The following is a 17,490-nucleotide window of genomic DNA, read 5'->3' on the forward strand; positions in this document are numbered from 1 at the left end:
TGAGAATCAGACACCGACACGCTATTTAAGAGGAGTGTCCGAGCTTCATAGCTTCCTGCGCATCCTATTCCATGTGTATATTTTTATATGAAATAACAAAAGTATCCATAAATAAAGAGGGGTGTCGATAAAACTACATTCCAAACTTCCATTATCATTTTCCTCTTTCAGCTTAATTTTTAACATATAGTCAACATAAAAGATGTGGGTATTTCTTCTAGCATCCCTATATTCTTTGCAATATCAGAATTATTCTTGATAATTTTTTTATGATTCCGGAATAAGAGTTCCTTAAACAAAAGATGTTTCAAGAATAAGAAATTCGTGTGTTTTCATAATAGAAAATTTGAACGACAAAAAATCATTATAGAATGTCCTTTTTGAATGTATTTTTTTTTAATTTCCATAAAGATAAATTTAGAATTCATAAAATATATTCTTGGTATTCTGAAAATACTTTGAAAAGAATAATCTATTTTGAAAGAGGTCAAATAGTTTTTTCCAAGAATGATGGGGTGGAGGAAGTCATTTGTTGGGGGTGGAGGGAGAAACACCCAAAAGATCTTGCACATCTAAGAGATCATATACCTTTTTTTTCTGCAAAGATATAATTTTTTAAATGATTAATGCTAAACTTAATAATCTTATCATATATAGTAAATCAAATGATAAAGTTATGATGGGTAAAATCGCATCTGCAGTTCAATTTTATGCGTGGTGCCTCATTTCTAAATATTTGCATCATAAGTCTATACTCAAGGATTATGAAGATTAATTATTATTAAGAAAAAAAAAAGGTTATCATTATCACCACAATCTTAGTCAAATTTTACGACATTTAAATTGTGATATTTTTTTTTATCATAAATGAAAAAAATTCAGTTCCTAACTAATATCTTTCATATTATACATAAGTTATTTTATGAAAGTTGATGCTTCTTTATTGTGTTTTTAAAGACTTTTGGCATCCATTTTAACATCATAATAGTGCTACCTCTACTAGAATTATTCTTTGGTTTCTAAATTTAGTGAGTTAAATTATTTTATCCTGTTAAAAAAAATAAAATATAGGTAAATATAACTTACCAAGTATGTGCCAAAAAATATATCTTAAAGTTATTATTGTAAAATGAACTAACTAATAATATATATATATATATATATATATATATATATATATATATATATATATTACAATCTGCTCTGTAAATTATTTGAATTGTATTTTTAGTGGAATAATTTAAAGGAAATGAAGAATTTGCAAGAAAAAGGAAATGAAATGTAAAGTAATTTATTTATTTAGTAGTACGACGACGTTTTAGTGGAATAATTTAAAGGAAATGAAGAATTTGTAAGAAAAAGGAAATGAAATATAAAATAATTTATTTATTTAATAGTACGACGACGTTTTAGTGGAATAATTTAAAGGGAATGAAGAATTTGTAAGAAAAAGGAAATGAAATATAACGTAATTTATTTATTCAATAGTACGACGACGTTTTAGTGGAATAATTTAAAGGAAATGAAGAATTTGTAAGAAAAGGAAATGAAATATAAAGTAATTTATTTATTTAACAGTACGACGACGTTTCGCCTACACCGGGAAGAAGCAGCAGCAGCAGGGTCGAATCGCGTTTCGCCAGCGGAAGAAGAGAGAAAGGGCGCGGGCACACACACACTCACACTCACCCTCACACACCTTCTGAGCTGTGAGTAAGATTTTGAACAGCAGAAGAAGAAGCAGGTGATTGCGGAAATGTCAGTGCAAGAGTACCTCGATAAACACTTGCTTTCCCGAAAACTCGAAGATGCCGTCAATGCCGCCGTTAGGGCCAAGACCTCCGATCCCGTTCTCTTCATCGTATCTCTCTGCCTCTCCTCATTTTTCACGTTTTCTCTTTCTCTCACTTCTCATCATCGGAATTTCTCAGCGTGCTTTTTTGCGGTGACCGCAGTCGAATCACATGAGAAAAGCAGTGCAATCGGTGATTACGAAAATCAAGGCAAGGCAGATCCTCGATAGCCGAGGGATTCCAACCGTCGAAGTCGACTTGCATACTAACAAAGGAGTGTTTCGCGCTTCGGTTCCCAGCGGCAACTCCACCGGCATGTAAACCCTCTCACTCTTCCTCTTAGCTGCAATTCCTCTCACCGGTTTATTCAATTCGTTCTCGAATTTGTTCGTTGATAATTCCTTTCAGGTACGAGGCTGTTGAGCTGCGGGATGGAGACAAAGGAGTGTATCTCGGAAATGGCGTGGCCAAAGCTGTTAAGAATATCAATGACAAAATATCTGAGGCGTTGATCGGTATGGATCCCACGCTTCAGTCGCAGATTGATCAGGCTATGATAGACCTTGACAAAACTGAGAAGAAGGTGATTTAACAGTTGTGAAGTCATTCGATTGGTTGTTAATATGCCGTATTACATTTTTGTTTCGTTCAATGCTTCTTCGATTGTTTTGCATTTCAAAATGAATTTAGCTACTACTTAGGTAAAATGCTATGAAAAGGTTGAATTATATTATCCCATGGTTTTCCTGTCTTTCTCTAGTCAAGGATATAAGACTTTTAGCTTTTCTTAGCTACGTTGATGGACGCAACTCAGATCAGCAAACTGAAGAGTTTCTGATTCTGTTTCACCAAAAGGAATGGAAGTCTCTTTCAGATTATTTATTTCTGAAATGCTGTAAAATAGATGCTTTTGTGTCAATTAGTCAGCTACAATTATAAAACTTCGGCTGTTCGAAATATGATAAATTCATACAGGATGTTATAGAAGCATTATTTACATTTCTCTTGGCCTTTGCTTACTCAGTTTCCTTTTGAGTTTCAAATAGTTCAAATCCAAGATATAATTTTCTTATGATAATTTCTAGTAATATCTTTCTTGTATATTCTTCTGGAGATCTTGTTGAAGGCAGTTCGTGTGACTGACTCTTATATCATGCATTTGTTGTGAACAGGACTTATACATGCATGTTTGAATAATTTATCTTAACGAGATAGGTTTCCCTATATTATATTTTATCTTTTGTGTTTCTAATGTTCTTTGCAGGGGGAACTTGGAGCCAATGCTATATTAGCTGTGTCCATTGCTGCTTGTAAAGCTGGTGCTGCTGAAAAGGAGGTATGACTGTCAATTAATATTTCTGTTAAGTTCATTTAACTTTTAATCTGGAAATACGTATATATGTTAAGTCACGATATCATGAAAATAAAGACAAGAACATACCAGGTACCACTTTACAAGCACATTGCTGACCTGTCTGGGAAAACTAATCCAACACTTCCTGTTCCCGCCTTCACTGTAATAAGTGGTGGAAAACATGCTGGGAGTAATCTGGCCATTCAGGTATAGTTTCTTTTGCAGTTTAACTTCTTACACATTCTCATTAGTGTTCTACCAATCTTACCTTTATTATGCTTGTGTTCCTTTTATCTAATAAACTAATGAATAGTGAAATTAACTGACAAATAAATGTGGAAATATGTCAAATCAATCATAAAATATCCTGGGGATCTTACATTTTCATCGTAACCAGCTTATAATTTTTCCTTGTAACTATCACCGATTGAATTATTTAGGGCATCACTTTGGCGATTTGTTGTTGTGTTTGATTTTGTTTTTTATTTTCAGACCTTCTAACATTAACAGATATAGTTTCCTATGTGATTTGGGCCCTTTTTAGATATGAAATATTTCTTATATAATTCCTATTAGGAAATCATGGTTCTCCCAATTGGAGCAAGCAAATTTGAGGAAGCACTGAGAATGGGTACTGAGACCTATCATCACTTAAAGGTGGTTTTGCTTGATTTCTTCTTTTATTTTTAACCAATCCTATTGGTTTTACTTTCTGTCTTTAGGGATATTTTTCTTTTAATTTCACTCATTAGAATGTTCCTAGAAACATAAACATATCATTTCCCATCCCATATACATGTTTTTCCATCAATAATGCATTAAAGAATATCAATAGTCAGTTGCAGATGTCATGTTTAGGCTGATATATTTATTTATTGTTGATGACAAAAGGGCAGGCTGTCATTACAGAAAAATCTGGTGCACATAACTGTAATGTTGGTGAAGATGGTGGCTATGCTCCTAATATCACCAGGCAAGTTTTTTATTTTATTGAATTATTTGGCATCTACAGCTTTTGGAAATTCTTTAGGTTAACTACAACAAATCCTTTTTCCACTTTGTGGGGTCACTTATGTGGATCACATGGCACCATATATTTCTATGAAGTTCTTAACTGTTAAATGAATAGCATAAAATAGGGGAAAAGTCTCCATTTTAGAGCAAAAGAAAGTAAACAAAAATTATCTCCAAAAACTGCGGTATATAGTATTTTGTATAATATAATCACAGTTGCATGCATCTGGTTGGTAATTTGACTTCTGGTTCTTCTGCTGTAGTTTTATTTTCTCTAAGTGTACATTGTTATTTTTTGGATACATTGATGTGAAATCTCTATTCCTTAGAAATCTCTAAGTGTAGGTCTTTTTATTTTATTTCTAGTTTTTATCTGACTGTATTTAAGTATCATCAGCTTTAGAGAAGCCCTGGATCTTGTCAAGGAGGCCATTAGCAGAACTGGTTATAATGATAAAATAAAGATAGCTCTTGATGTTTCTGCTACAAATTTTTGCATTGGTAAGTATAAGTTTCTATCCTTTTTTACTTTTAGATTCTCGAGAAGATAGAATTTGGTGATACTTGCTTACTTTAATATTGCTTATTGCTATTATAATTTGACTGTTGCAGCAGTGCCATGCTAACTATTTTACTGCATCGTTTACTTTCTAAGAGATGTAAAAATAACAATCTTATCTGTTAATAATACTTCAATAATGGCTATAAGTACCAAAGAACATCAGGCATCAGGTGTGGTAATATGTCATCTTTATTTAAATTCCAGTTGTGCCATTTTCAACTTGGTTTCTGAATCTTGTTGTACAAGTATTATATGATGGTATGTGATTAATGTTATTTATTTGGAGAGGAGGGGGGCGTTACAGGGTAATCACTTTTAATTTATTTTTGAGTTTACATACTTTAAAAGTTTAGAGAGATAAATAAGGGTTTGGAAGGGTAAGAGATAAACAGACTTTAAAAGTGCTATAGGATGACCATGGGCGATTGTTATGAATTTTAATCTCAAGAGCCTGTTATTGTTTTTTTGTCATGCTTGATCATTTTAATGTTTTATTGTTAACTAGTATTTTAACCTGTTCAATGCATGGGATGAATGATTATTTTATACAACTAAATTTATAATAAATAAATATATTTCATAAAAGTTATATTATAGTAATTAAATTTCATAACAAATATATACTTTTAAACATAAAAAATATATCTTAGATTTTTTTTATAAACAATCTATATTGTGATACTGGGTTGTTTTAACTATTGATAATTTATTTTTAAAAACATTGAAATTTAATTTAGAAATAAAGTTGAAAAATATAAATACCGTTAAAAAATATCCTTATTCATAACTATTCTATTTTATATATAGAGAGGATATTAATACTATGGTTGATAGTTAATTTATAAGCAAAGCTACTGCAAAATGTTACAATATTTCACTATGTTAATTTAATACTAACACCTTTCTGTCATGCAACCTTCCTCACCTCATGGTGTTAGGCTCCTTTTGCCTTTTGAATAAATTTGACCAGGTTATGCTGTTATTTATATATGATTTTTCCCTGATATAGGTAAAAGATATGATCTAGATTTTCAATCTCCTCAAAAATCTGGACAGAATTTTAAGTCAGCAGAGGATATGATAGAGTTGTACAAGGAACTATGCTCGGGTACACCATTTTATCTTAAAATTTGACTAACGGGAATGTTATAATTTATTCAGCACAGGGCTTTGTGTTTATTTTGGATTTTTCTTTTTGAATTTGTAGAATACCCTATTGTGTCAATAGAAGATCCATTTGACAAGGAAGATTGGGAACATATCAAGTATATCTCAAGTCTTGGAATTTGTCAGGTATTTTTTTTAAAATTTTAATCAATTAATATTTTGTTTGAGTTAATGTCAATTCAATCTCTGTACTAGTTAATCTGTGCAGCAAAGATTGTGCTGTGCAGTAAGCTTTACCATTTTCGAGTTTGCATAATGTTTTAAATGATAACAGTGTACATATTTAATAAAAAATAAGAACAAATTGATTGTTAGTGTATAAATGCCATATTGACTCGTTAGCAGGCTATGTGGGCAAGGGAGGAATAAACATTTCTTATAAAATTGTTGTCTTTTTCCTCCATATCGGGATTGAGCATTAGATAGGTTAATTGCATATTGCGACTGAGATGTTTATTTTACATAAATTGGCTTCTGATGGAACTTCTGTTTATATAGTTTTTTCTTTATTTGAATGGTTCTGCAGATAGTTGGGGATGATCTCTTGATGTCAAATGCAAAACGCATTGAGAAAGCAATAGCTGAGTCTGCTTGTAATGCCCTTCTACTGAAGGTAAATTTTGTGACTTCAATAACTTTGAAGTATTTTGTTTTGCCTAATGAAAAAATTAATCTTATATATATATTTATTGTTTTGTTTTAAAATATTAAATACTAAACTCTGTTGTTTATGGAATGGAAGCAATCCTGTTTCAGAATTAAGTTGGGGTGTTGAATATCCACAAATATTGGAAAAAGTTGCTTTTCAAGAAAATACAAGATCATAAATTGCAAAGCTAGGTTATGTAAAAAGAAGAGAAATTGAAACACAACATGCCTGTTATTTTGAGTTGCCTGAGATGTGGAACTTATCTAGGGAGAATAAACTCCGGGAATATAGAGAACCCAATGGACAGGGGAATTAAAAGTTTGGAATAGTTCCCAGTGTTTCAAGGAACAGAAATCAAGAGATTGTGACAGAGATAAAATATTTTGGTGGTGATCTGTCTCTTCCAAAAGGCCACAACACATAAGCATGAGATAGATACAAAACGAGGCAGAAAAAGAAAAAGCTGTAACCAACTTCTCCAGTACCCTATTTTAGTGATTGTGCATTGCCACATCAGCAAACCACAGTAAAAGGAAATAAACCCAAATTAAAGAGGTAACCTATAAAACAGAATGAAATAAAAAAAAAATAACGTGCAAGCTACAGCATTTATAGGTGATCCCATGTAAATTCTGTAAGAATAACCTCCGTGCATCTTTGTTCTCAAGCTGAGAAGTTGAGAACTTCTTGAGAAAATCATAGTGAAACCCTCAGGTGGCATGCTCTGGAGGTAAATTCTTCCATTCGATGAAAACCCTAGTAGTAAAACGCATCCCCTCTTTACCATTTTCTTGTACAAAATTGCCTCAGGCTCCCCTATTGAAAACTATTTATGAATTGGGTGGCAAAGGGTGGGTAGTAGCAGAACTGGGATCCTTGCAAAGCTTCAGCTGTGTAAAAGAGCATTCCACCTCTTCAATACTAAGCTGACTCCTTGTTGCAGCTGCCGTCGTAGCCCAGCACCTAAAATCTGATACCGACTGAGATGGAACTTATCCAGGGTGAATACAGAACCCAATGGACAGGGGAACTAAAAGTTTGGAATAATTCCAAGTGTTCAAGGATAAGCATAATAGGAATTGAGAGATCGTGATGGAGATAAAATATTTTGGTGGTAATCTGTCCCTTCCAAAACGCCACCAACACATATAAGCAGTGGACAGTTACAGAACGCACACAGGTAGAAAAAGAAAAAGCTGTAACCAACTTCTCCACTACCCTATTTTAGTGATTGTGCATCACCACATCAGCAAATCACAATAAAAGGAAATAAACCCCAACAAAAGAGTTAACCTATAAAGCTAGAAATAAAATAACGTGCAAGCTACAGAATTTGTAACTGACACCATATAAAGGCTGGAACATTGTCCGTGTACTTTTCTATAAATCATTTGGTAGAGTATATTAATTTTCCTCTGCAGTTTTCCTTCTATTTTCTTGAAGAAAATAAATATTGAAATGTCACTGTTGCAACCTAGGTCAACCAAGTTGGAACTGTTACAGAGGTCATTGAAGTGGTGAGGCTGGCAAAGGAAGCACATTGGGGAGTGGTAACATCTCATAGATGTGGCGAAACCATAGACTCTTTCATTGCTGATTTATCTGTTGGCCTTGCTTCTGGTGTGATTAAATCAGGAGCTCCTTGTAGAGGAGAGCGGCTAGAAAAGTACAACCAGGTCTCTTTCTGATTCTTATGCTGATGGTTTTACTGCATTATTGTCATGCTCCCAGATATTTATCTACTAATTACATTCCGTCAACTCACCAGTTTATCGTAAGGTGCCTGTTTTCTTTGATAGGTGGTATATTTTCGATATCAATAGTGTAAAACTGGTTTTAAAACCTGTAATTTTGTTCATTGCTGGTTGTAAATATGCTAATTTGTTCTGTTTCTTTTCTTTTTTTTTTCAATAGCAGTAATACCTGTAAATATTATTCCTCGAGGCTCCTCACTTTATCCGTCTTGATGGCAAATTTTTTTGAATCCGTAGATGGTTCTTTATTCTTTATGATAAATTGCATGTTAAAAGTAATCTTATGCAGGCTTGCTTTGCCCCTTATAGACTTCTACGGATTCAACCAATGATATATTACTTTCTCCGTAAATATTTATTCAGCTGGAAGTTTTGGTACAACTTCACCTTGAAATCTTTCTGTGAACGCAATTTCTACACTTTTTTAAATAGTAAACAGCTTCTAGTTTATATTAAGATTTTAACTATAAGAAACACTAGGAGTACCTAAGGTCCTTTTGTTTTCGTTAGAATCATCATCTTTACCGTCCATCTTGATGTTTCTTGTTCCGCTCGTAACTAAAGAAGAATTTTCGGTCAGCATTTTTTTGAAAGGCATTCATCTTGATCTTTACAGTCCATCTTACGTCTACGGTAATGTTTAGTTTGTTTTCTTTAGGTTTCTCTTAAAAGGAAAAACTAGGTCATTACCAATATCACAGAATCTCTTAAAACTAGAAATAGCTTTTTTAATTGAACAAATGCACAAAATGTTTGAACTTGTATAAGCTTATTGAAGGTGCTTCAACTTATAAAAGCAGAAGCCAAGAAAAAAACTAGGTCAAACTTAATTTATTTCTGGCTCTCATGTAGAGATGAAGTTCATGTCTTGTAAGTATTGTCGTTTGTTCTGGTAAAGCGTAACAAAAAAAAACATAACATTTACCTTATTGAATCTTGATACAGTTACTTCGGATAGAGGAGGAGCTTGGAGATCATGCAGTTTATGCTGGTGAAGATTGGAGGCAATAAGAATTATCAATTTCTTCAGATTGATCTGAGATATGATTTTCTTCTTTTAAGTTTGATATGTGTGGTTGAAGTTCATCACTGTACCATATTCAACAACTGCTGACGTTCTATTGCCATAACTGCTTCTTCACCAGTTTGTCATTGGGCTTTTAGAGAATGTTTACTAGCATTAACAATGTGTACAAGATAGTGCGGCCTGTTTATTTGTCTATTTGTTATAGGGAGAGAAACTTAACACAAATCCAATGCTGAAGGTAAAATTGTTCTGGGCAACTGATATTGATAATAGTTTTCCAATTCTGCACATTGCTTATGTTCCATTCTCCATCTTTTACAGATCTGACCACTGATTGATATTTCAGTTATAAATTTACCTTTATTTATATTTTTCATTCTATACTTTCTTGTTCCGTTATAACTTATATATTGTTATCATAGTCGATATGGAGAACATATTTTGATTTTCTAGCAACATTTGTTCTCTTTTGGCATAACCTAGTGTAGAGGGCGGTTTGTTTATTAATACTGTGTTTTAACTCTGGCTAGCTAAGTGGAAAAGCACACTTATAAACCAAAGCGTAAGTGCTTTACATATACATTTTTATAGGACTCAGCAAATTGAACTTTTTTAAGAATAGTGAAACAATTGTTAAATGTAGTATTTAAAAGTGGACAACCATCGTAATAAAACTATTAAAACTAAATTAAATATTAACTCGTTTTAAATAATAAAAAAATGATTGTCTTGATACATATTAAACTCTCTAATTATGAATTCTAGTCATTGTTTAACAATGAAGTCTAAAAACACAAAAATACAGCAATGTTTTTTTTTTTTTTAATTTGAATTAGTTTTCTTTAAACAATTAGTTAGCATTGCATGAATACTTTAATTTGTCTTTAAACCTTTTTCAAAAAGAATTAAAAATAGTTGAATGAAATTTAGAATAGTTTAGTTTAAAAGATCTAATTTGGTTTGTTTGAACTGTAGAAAGAGTTCAGTTAAATTGAAGTGAAGTATACGTTTTTGGTTTAGAACAAGTTTTGATAGTTTCGGTCTAATCTTTCTTTTTTCCGATCCCACATTTTTTCCTACAGCAAATGACAGTAAAACACTGACATCAAAGCTTTTTAGTCACACAATATGAAATTCATCAATCCTGGCAAAATCTGTTCGGATCATGCTTGTATTTATAAAAAAGAGTAATCAATAAAGAATCTATTATCCATTGTGAAAACTATATCTCAGAACCACAAAATGTGCAAAGTAAAGTGGAAAGGAAGAAGATCACAAACACATGCAAAACAAATACTGAATTTCGAATTATTAGCTAAAAAGTATCTTGAAGAATGTCTTAGAAATCCTTCAACAGAATTCAAAATCTCATCAGATAAGAAATCCTACAACCGAATTTGAAATCCCATATCAGGTTTTGTCTTCTCCTGAACCTCGTCCTGTTCAGTATTATTCTTCCCTAGGACGCAAAAAAAATCGAACATAACCAGTCTCAGCAATTTTGTACTCGAACACAGAAGGCATCTCGCTCACAAAGCTGATGGTGACTGTATTGCACAATGGCGCAGTCTTTGTGAAAGAATTTATCAACCTCAATGAAAATGTCACGCTCACACTCTCATTCATCTCTATCACAACTGCTTCCTCAGGCTGTATCCATGGCATAAACCCATCAGTCTGCAGTTCAAATTGCTGAATGCTATCCACACATAATTTCACACCCACATGAAAGAATCTACCATAGATCACTATAAGCATGCATTCAACATAAGAAAGCAACAAAAATGTTACCTTGTCAACATCAAGATTCTGCCTGCAGATTATGGTTGAAATCCCAAGTTCTCCTTTAGTGCTAAACTTGGCAGACTTCTCGGTAATCTTAATGGTAACTACAATTAAAATGAAACACAGACACAACAAAATCAATTGCAAAGTGAAAGAATCAGCAAGAAGCATAACAAAACATGAAAAAGAAAAGCAGAGCAGTACGAACCACTGTCTCCAACATCAGCGAGTTCACTGCAAATTCTTGCAAACACAACAGAAGGCATCTTGAGAATGGCATGGTTCTCCGTCTCAAGAATGGCATGGTACTCCGCCTCGGAGATATGCAGAAGCGGCTCTTGGTCTACTACATCAATATCCTTCGTCATAAACTCAGATACCTTGTCTTGCTCTGCAACACACCAATGTTCAGAAAAGCATAAATTTTGAAGTGGAACAGAGAGAGAGAGGGAGAAGAAACTCACTGGAGCTTTCGAAGACGAAGGTGAGACAGTCCACGCCGTCAAAGGCTTTGATGGTGACGATGTCATCATCGGAGGATACACGAAAGATCCGGAACATGGAGTCGAGGCTGATGCCGATGGAGATGGTGCGGTCGCAGTGATAATAGTCGAAAGCATCGGAGGGGAGAACGGCGGCTACCATTATGGCAACATTGTTGGCTTGCAGGGAGAATCCGGTGGTGGAGAAAACCAAGTTGGCACTCTCCCCTGCCACGTTCCTTGCAACCTCTACCACCTTCTTCAGGACTGAACCTTGCACCATGCGAGCTTGCAGCAGCATCTTTCTACCCTTTCTTTCTTCTTCTTCTTCTTCTTCTCTCTCACTTTCTTTCTTTCTTGTTCCTCTTATCTATGTATCACCAATGATCTACCAACAACACAGAAGACTACAAAGAAATGCGAATGACAATGGGATGACACAAAACAATCAAGTTTGTTTTTTTACAAAATTGTATATTGAGCTCTTTCGCGCGGGTTTTGTTCGTTTATTCCGTTGCCACCACCCGTGGTTAGTTTCTTTAACTTTGTTGACCTAATTGTATTTATTTTACTAATTATCCCTCATTTTAATCTTAGGTTCTAATTGATAAATTTAGTCTATTATATTAACTTGATTAGTCTAATTTAAGTATATAAGTTATTTAATATTTGTGCTGAGTTAACCAATGAGACTCGGACACGTTTCTTAAATGGTGTGTCCTGTGTCCGTGTCAGACACACGTATCGAACACCGACATGAACACGTATCGGTAAAGTGTTTGATTCAAAAAATATTTATTATATTTTTAACAATTCTAGTATAATTCTAACACAATTTTCAAAAAGGAGGAATACATTAATTTTCTAAAAACTCAAATTTATTGTATAGATTTTTATTATGATTATAAAAATAAGAAAAAATCATTTTGAACCCCTCATGAGAAAAATCTTTATGCTAAAAAAAACTTAAACATAGTTGTATAATATATAGATCTGTGTCCTCATATCCTACATTTTAAAAATTATATGTATTTCCATATCTGTATTTGTGTTCGTGTCCGTATATTGGAGTTAACTTAATTGCACTTACAAGAATGCAATATCATAAAATCAAGGATATAATTCCATATGGCATTATAATTAACATATACTAGTATATTTCACATGTTAACAATACATAATCATAATTTTACAAATAAAAATATTTGAATAAGAAGTTCTTTTGAAAAGATAAAAGATAGTTAAGTACAATTACCTCTAGTCCTATTGTAAAATAAATAAATATATATTTCATCGTATCAATAAAAATAATGAGAATAGTTAAGTTAGATTAATAATATCCTAAATTTAAATTTTGTTTTAATAATATTTATAAAATTAAATAATTTAAGTGATAGACAACATTTAACCTATATATTTAAAGAATGTTTATTTTATTAATCTGAAGCCTAGTTTATTGGCAATACATCAATACCAAAAGATAAATACTAGTATACTTCCTATTACATAAAAAATAATAACAAAATAATAAGTCCACTTCAATGAATCAGCGATGAGATGAAACAACTCCAAACTTAGTTCCTACCACATTATAATTTATTTAACAAATTCTTCCTTAAATTCATAAATAAATATCAATTTAAAAAGTTACCTTTCAAACATAGATGAATTTATTTAACGTTCAAAACAAAGATATTTGAAGAAATTTGCAATATGATATTCACCTTTTGCAATATATTAGTGAAAAAAATATGTTTATTCTAAATTGCACTAGTATAAAATATGTAATCTACGACTCCCTATAAAAATAGTTTGTAAAGAACTGTCGTAATAAGAGAGGTAGTGACATTTTTGTAGTTTTTTTTGTAAATTTTCACTATTTTTAACCATTCTGAATCGTTGTTATATGTTTTTAATGTGAAACTCCTTCCTAGTGAATCGTCGCTATATATCTTCTTGGAAAGCTTTTTTTTTTCGCGTGGCCTCCCTATACTTTCTCACTCTCCATTCTCCATCTTCTTCCTCTCACTCCCTTCACCTTCCTCGCTCACACTTACCCTCTTTCTCTCACTCTGCATCGCACCTCCGCAGAGGGTTATGTGTGATGGGGATGTGGGTGGTGCGATGCAGAGTGAGAGAAAGAAGGGAGATGGGAGTGAGATAGTTGAAGGGAGAGAGAGGAAGAAGATGAAGTGAAGAGAGTGAGAGTGTAGGGAGCCCACGTGGAAAAAAATTTCCAGGAGGATATATAAAGACAACTCACTAGAACCATCGCAATTTCACATTAATTTAAAAACATATATAACGACGTTTCAGATGGGAAACATCGTTAAAAATAGCGAAAATTTGCAAAAAAAACTACAAAAATGTAACCACCTCTCTTATTACAAGAGTTCTTTACAAACTATCTGATCTTTATAGAGAATCATAGATTACGTATTTTGTACTAGTGAGGGTAGGGTTCTTGGAAACAAACCAGTGTCATAATTTTTGCATAGTCAATAGAAGTCATCTTCACAATGGTGTTGTAAGAAATACCATACTCAAATATCTTTCAAAGTAAGACTCTATCACCATCAGCTTCATCCCACGCTCAAATATCCTTGTCTTGCATTTTAAGAAACGAGTTCCTTTGATAACCGTGATCCACCCTACAACCACAATAAATATTAATATATACAATAGAAAACAAAAACTTTAATGAAAATACGCACAAAAAGTAAAAAGTTGCAATTTTTTTCAAAATTAACAAAATTATGAATTTCTATAAGTAACTAAAATGTTAATATTTATTGGGTTGTATGGTGGAACACGTTGTCAAATAAACATCTTAAGAAACCTTAAACACATAAATCTTTATCGTTTAATTGAGAAAGAAAAGGATAATGAAGAACAAGTGTTGAAAAGAAGTCGCACTAGGACTTTCAGAGAGGAAGGTGACGATGTTGGGGAGGGGGAGGAAGGCGGCGATGGCCGTGGGAGGAATCCATGGCTTGGAGGGAGAAGCCGTCGGTGGCAGAGCAGTTGATGTTGTCTAGGTCCCTTAGAGCGTCCACAAGAACAAATTTTGCAAAAAAAATAACAAATTTGCAGAGAAACAAGAAGAGAAATGAGAGACAAATAAATATAATGATAAATAATATATAATCATAAAAAGTGTAACAAAGAAGTTGGTAAAGTGAAGAAGAGAATGTGCATATCTAAGAAGAATGAAAGCATGAAACTTTCTTTTTCTTCTTCTTTTATGTATCATTACACACAGTTACACTTTTGGGGAAAATGGTTCATTTCTTAAATCCCACGTGTTAATGACATTGTGGAAAGAGATTTTTGGATGACGTAAGTGGTTTTTCTTAACCATTGAAGAAGAAAGGGAGAAAAATGGGATTTGAAGAAAAATGTTTGGTTGAATAACTCACGACTCCCAAACTGCAATTTTGGATTATGTTGACAAAATATTAGTTTTTAAAAATAAAGAAGAAAAATACTTTGATTTATGTTTACAATTACTTCAGAATTCATAATTCAAAATTTAAAATTCAAAATTTAAAAGTTCAAAATTTAAAACTCAAAATTTAAAGTTCAAAATTTAAAACTCAAAATTTAAAGTTCAAAATTTAAAAGTTCAAAATTTAAAACTCAAAATTTAAAAGTTCAAAATTTAAAACTCAAAATTTAAAATTCAAAAATTTAAAAATTCAAAATTTAAAATCAAAATTTAAAATCAAAATTTAAAATTCAGTTTTTAAAAATAAAGAAATCACAAAATAACAAATAGAGAGTAGTAGATTACATATTTTGTACTAGTGTGGGTAGGGTTCTTGGAAGCAAACCATTGTTATAATTCTTGCATAGTCAGCAGAAGTCATCTTCACAATGGTGAAGTAAGAAATACCATACTCAAATATCTTGTAAAGTAAAACTCTATCACCATCAGCTTCATCCCATGTTCAAATATCTTGTCTTGCGTCGTAAGAAACGAGTTCCTTTGTAACCGTGTTCCACCCTACAACCACAATAAATATTAATATATATAACAGAAAAAAAAACATTTAATGAAAATACACGAAAAACATAAAAAGTTACAATTCTTTTCAAAATTAACAAAATTATGAATTTTTATAAATAATTAAAATGTTAATATTTTATTGGTTGTATATGGAACACAATGTTCAAATAAACATTTAAAAAAAATCTTAAACACATAAATCTTTATGGTAATTGAAAAAAAAAAAAAAATAATCAAGAACATGTGTTGAAAAGAAGTTACAATCTTTGAGGAAGGTGAAGAAGACCTTGGGGAGGAGGAGGACGGTGATGACCGTGTGGGAGGAGTCCATGGCTGGAGGGAGAGGTCGCCGGTGGCGGAGCACTTGATGTTGACATCCTCCACCTCCTTACGGCGTCGACCACCATCTTTTCTCTCTTTCTTGGTTTTCTTTTCTCTGATTCATCACTTAGGAAAAAAATATGCAACACAAACAAGTTTTGGCATGAGTTTATTTATAGCAAAATTGCAGTGTTTGGATTAGCGAATAAGAAAATTCAAAATCCAAACTAATTGCTAAACCTTTTTTTTTATAAAATAATCTTGTTATTTATAAATTTCTTTTAAAAAGCAGAAACCTGATTTTTTGAAGCAACTTAATTAATGTTATTTATTTTTTAAAAAAAAACATGTTATATTTATTCTATTTCTGCGTTTTTGCAATATTTTTTTATACAAAGCATATTCAATACATGAAGAAATGCGAAAGGATCGGGTCATAAGCATTTAGGATAAAAGAATAAAAATAAATATATAATTTTTTTTAAGTTAAAATTAATCTATATTTAAGTTAAGAAAATGTACATAAAAATTATGTATGAAAGAACATTTATAATACTGATGAAAAGCTCATTTTATTTCTTCTTCCCGAAATAACTATGGAAAAAATTCAATCAAATCCTCTATAATTTAAGAAAAAAAAAATTGGAAATAGTGTAAATGTAGAATTTATAAAGTAAATAATAAATCTTCGAAGTGTTTCGTTTGCCTCAGCATATAAGGAACATTACAATGACTTAATAAATATATAATTATTTGAATGCAAAAAACTTTAATTATAAAACTTTGATTTTGCTAATACCCATGTTACCCTTAACAAACAGATCAGCAAAAAGCAAAAACAAAGTTACAAAAGGCAAAAAGAGCCCAAAAAGGCTTTTTAACCGAAAAACAGTTTTATCAAAAACATCTAAATTGCGAATTTCGAACATTCAACTGAATATCGTAACTTTATAAAATTAATTGAACAATTAGGACGTGATATTTAATCAATTTTTTTCTCTATTCACTTTATAACTCTTAATATTATAATTTTAATTATTATTCACATTATTTAATTACAAATTATCTTTTATTATATATTTATTTTATCAAAATAATCACATGAAGAGTTTGTACATATAAGTCTCTGGCCAGTCAGGTATCAAGTCAAGTGAATCATAATGAGTGATGAATTGGCAACCGTTCATATTTTATTCATCATTTAACAATTAAAAAAATATTGTTTTATTTATATTTATTATTATTAATATTATCACATGGTATAATATTTTATTAATAACCAGGTTTTCAAGCAGTTGTTTTAAAGTATAAAACGAATGAAATAAAATATACAATTCAAATCTTTTACCGATAAATATTCAATTCATCCATAAAACTAATATTTTTACAAAAAATAAAATGATATTTTAAAAAATTCAAAAGTATATTTTACAAAACAAATCTTAAAACATACATTTGAAAATTTTAAGAAGATCAATTAAAAATTATTTAGTTAAAAAAATTAATATGATTAGTTTTGATTTATTAATCATAGATGATTTTTTTTTTAATTTTAAGAAACAATGGATGAATG

At 31.6% G+C, this 17,490-nt stretch overlaps 2 protein-coding genes across 2 annotated transcripts; one reads left to right on the plus strand and one right to left on the minus strand.

The window, feature by feature from the left end:
• The first annotated feature begins 1,537 nt into the window (after nucleotides 1–1,537).
• LOC137824171 (cytosolic enolase 3) lies at nucleotides 1,538–9,696 on the plus strand. Its single transcript, XM_068629653.1, has 13 exons — nucleotides 1,538–1,861; nucleotides 1,956–2,110; nucleotides 2,202–2,376; nucleotides 3,058–3,129; nucleotides 3,238–3,354; nucleotides 3,724–3,804; nucleotides 4,044–4,120; nucleotides 4,559–4,662; nucleotides 5,733–5,831; nucleotides 5,931–6,016; nucleotides 6,417–6,503; nucleotides 8,018–8,215; nucleotides 9,239–9,696. The coding sequence occupies exons 1-13, from the start codon at nucleotides 1,757–1,759 to the stop codon at nucleotides 9,302–9,304; spliced, it is 1,422 nt and encodes a 473-aa protein (XP_068485754.1). The 5' UTR covers nucleotides 1,538–1,756; the 3' UTR covers nucleotides 9,305–9,696.
• Nucleotides 9,697–10,607: 911 nt separating this feature from the next.
• On the minus strand, nucleotides 10,608–11,979 carry LOC137826076 (proliferating cell nuclear antigen-like). The gene is made up of 4 exons (XM_068631920.1): nucleotides 11,570–11,979; nucleotides 11,314–11,496; nucleotides 11,112–11,209; nucleotides 10,608–10,970 (listed from the first exon to the last, which is right to left on the minus strand). The coding sequence occupies exons 1-4, from the start codon at nucleotides 11,886–11,888 to the stop codon at nucleotides 10,770–10,772; spliced, it is 801 nt and encodes a 266-aa protein (XP_068488021.1). The 5' UTR covers nucleotides 11,889–11,979; the 3' UTR covers nucleotides 10,608–10,769.
• Between the last annotated feature and the right edge of the window lie 5,511 nt (nucleotides 11,980–17,490).

This window comes from Phaseolus vulgaris, chromosome 8 (assembly GCF_000499845.2).
Source record: "Phaseolus vulgaris cultivar G19833 chromosome 8, P. vulgaris v2.0, whole genome shotgun sequence".
NCBI classification, from domain to species: Eukaryota; Viridiplantae; Streptophyta; class Magnoliopsida; order Fabales; family Fabaceae; genus Phaseolus; species Phaseolus vulgaris.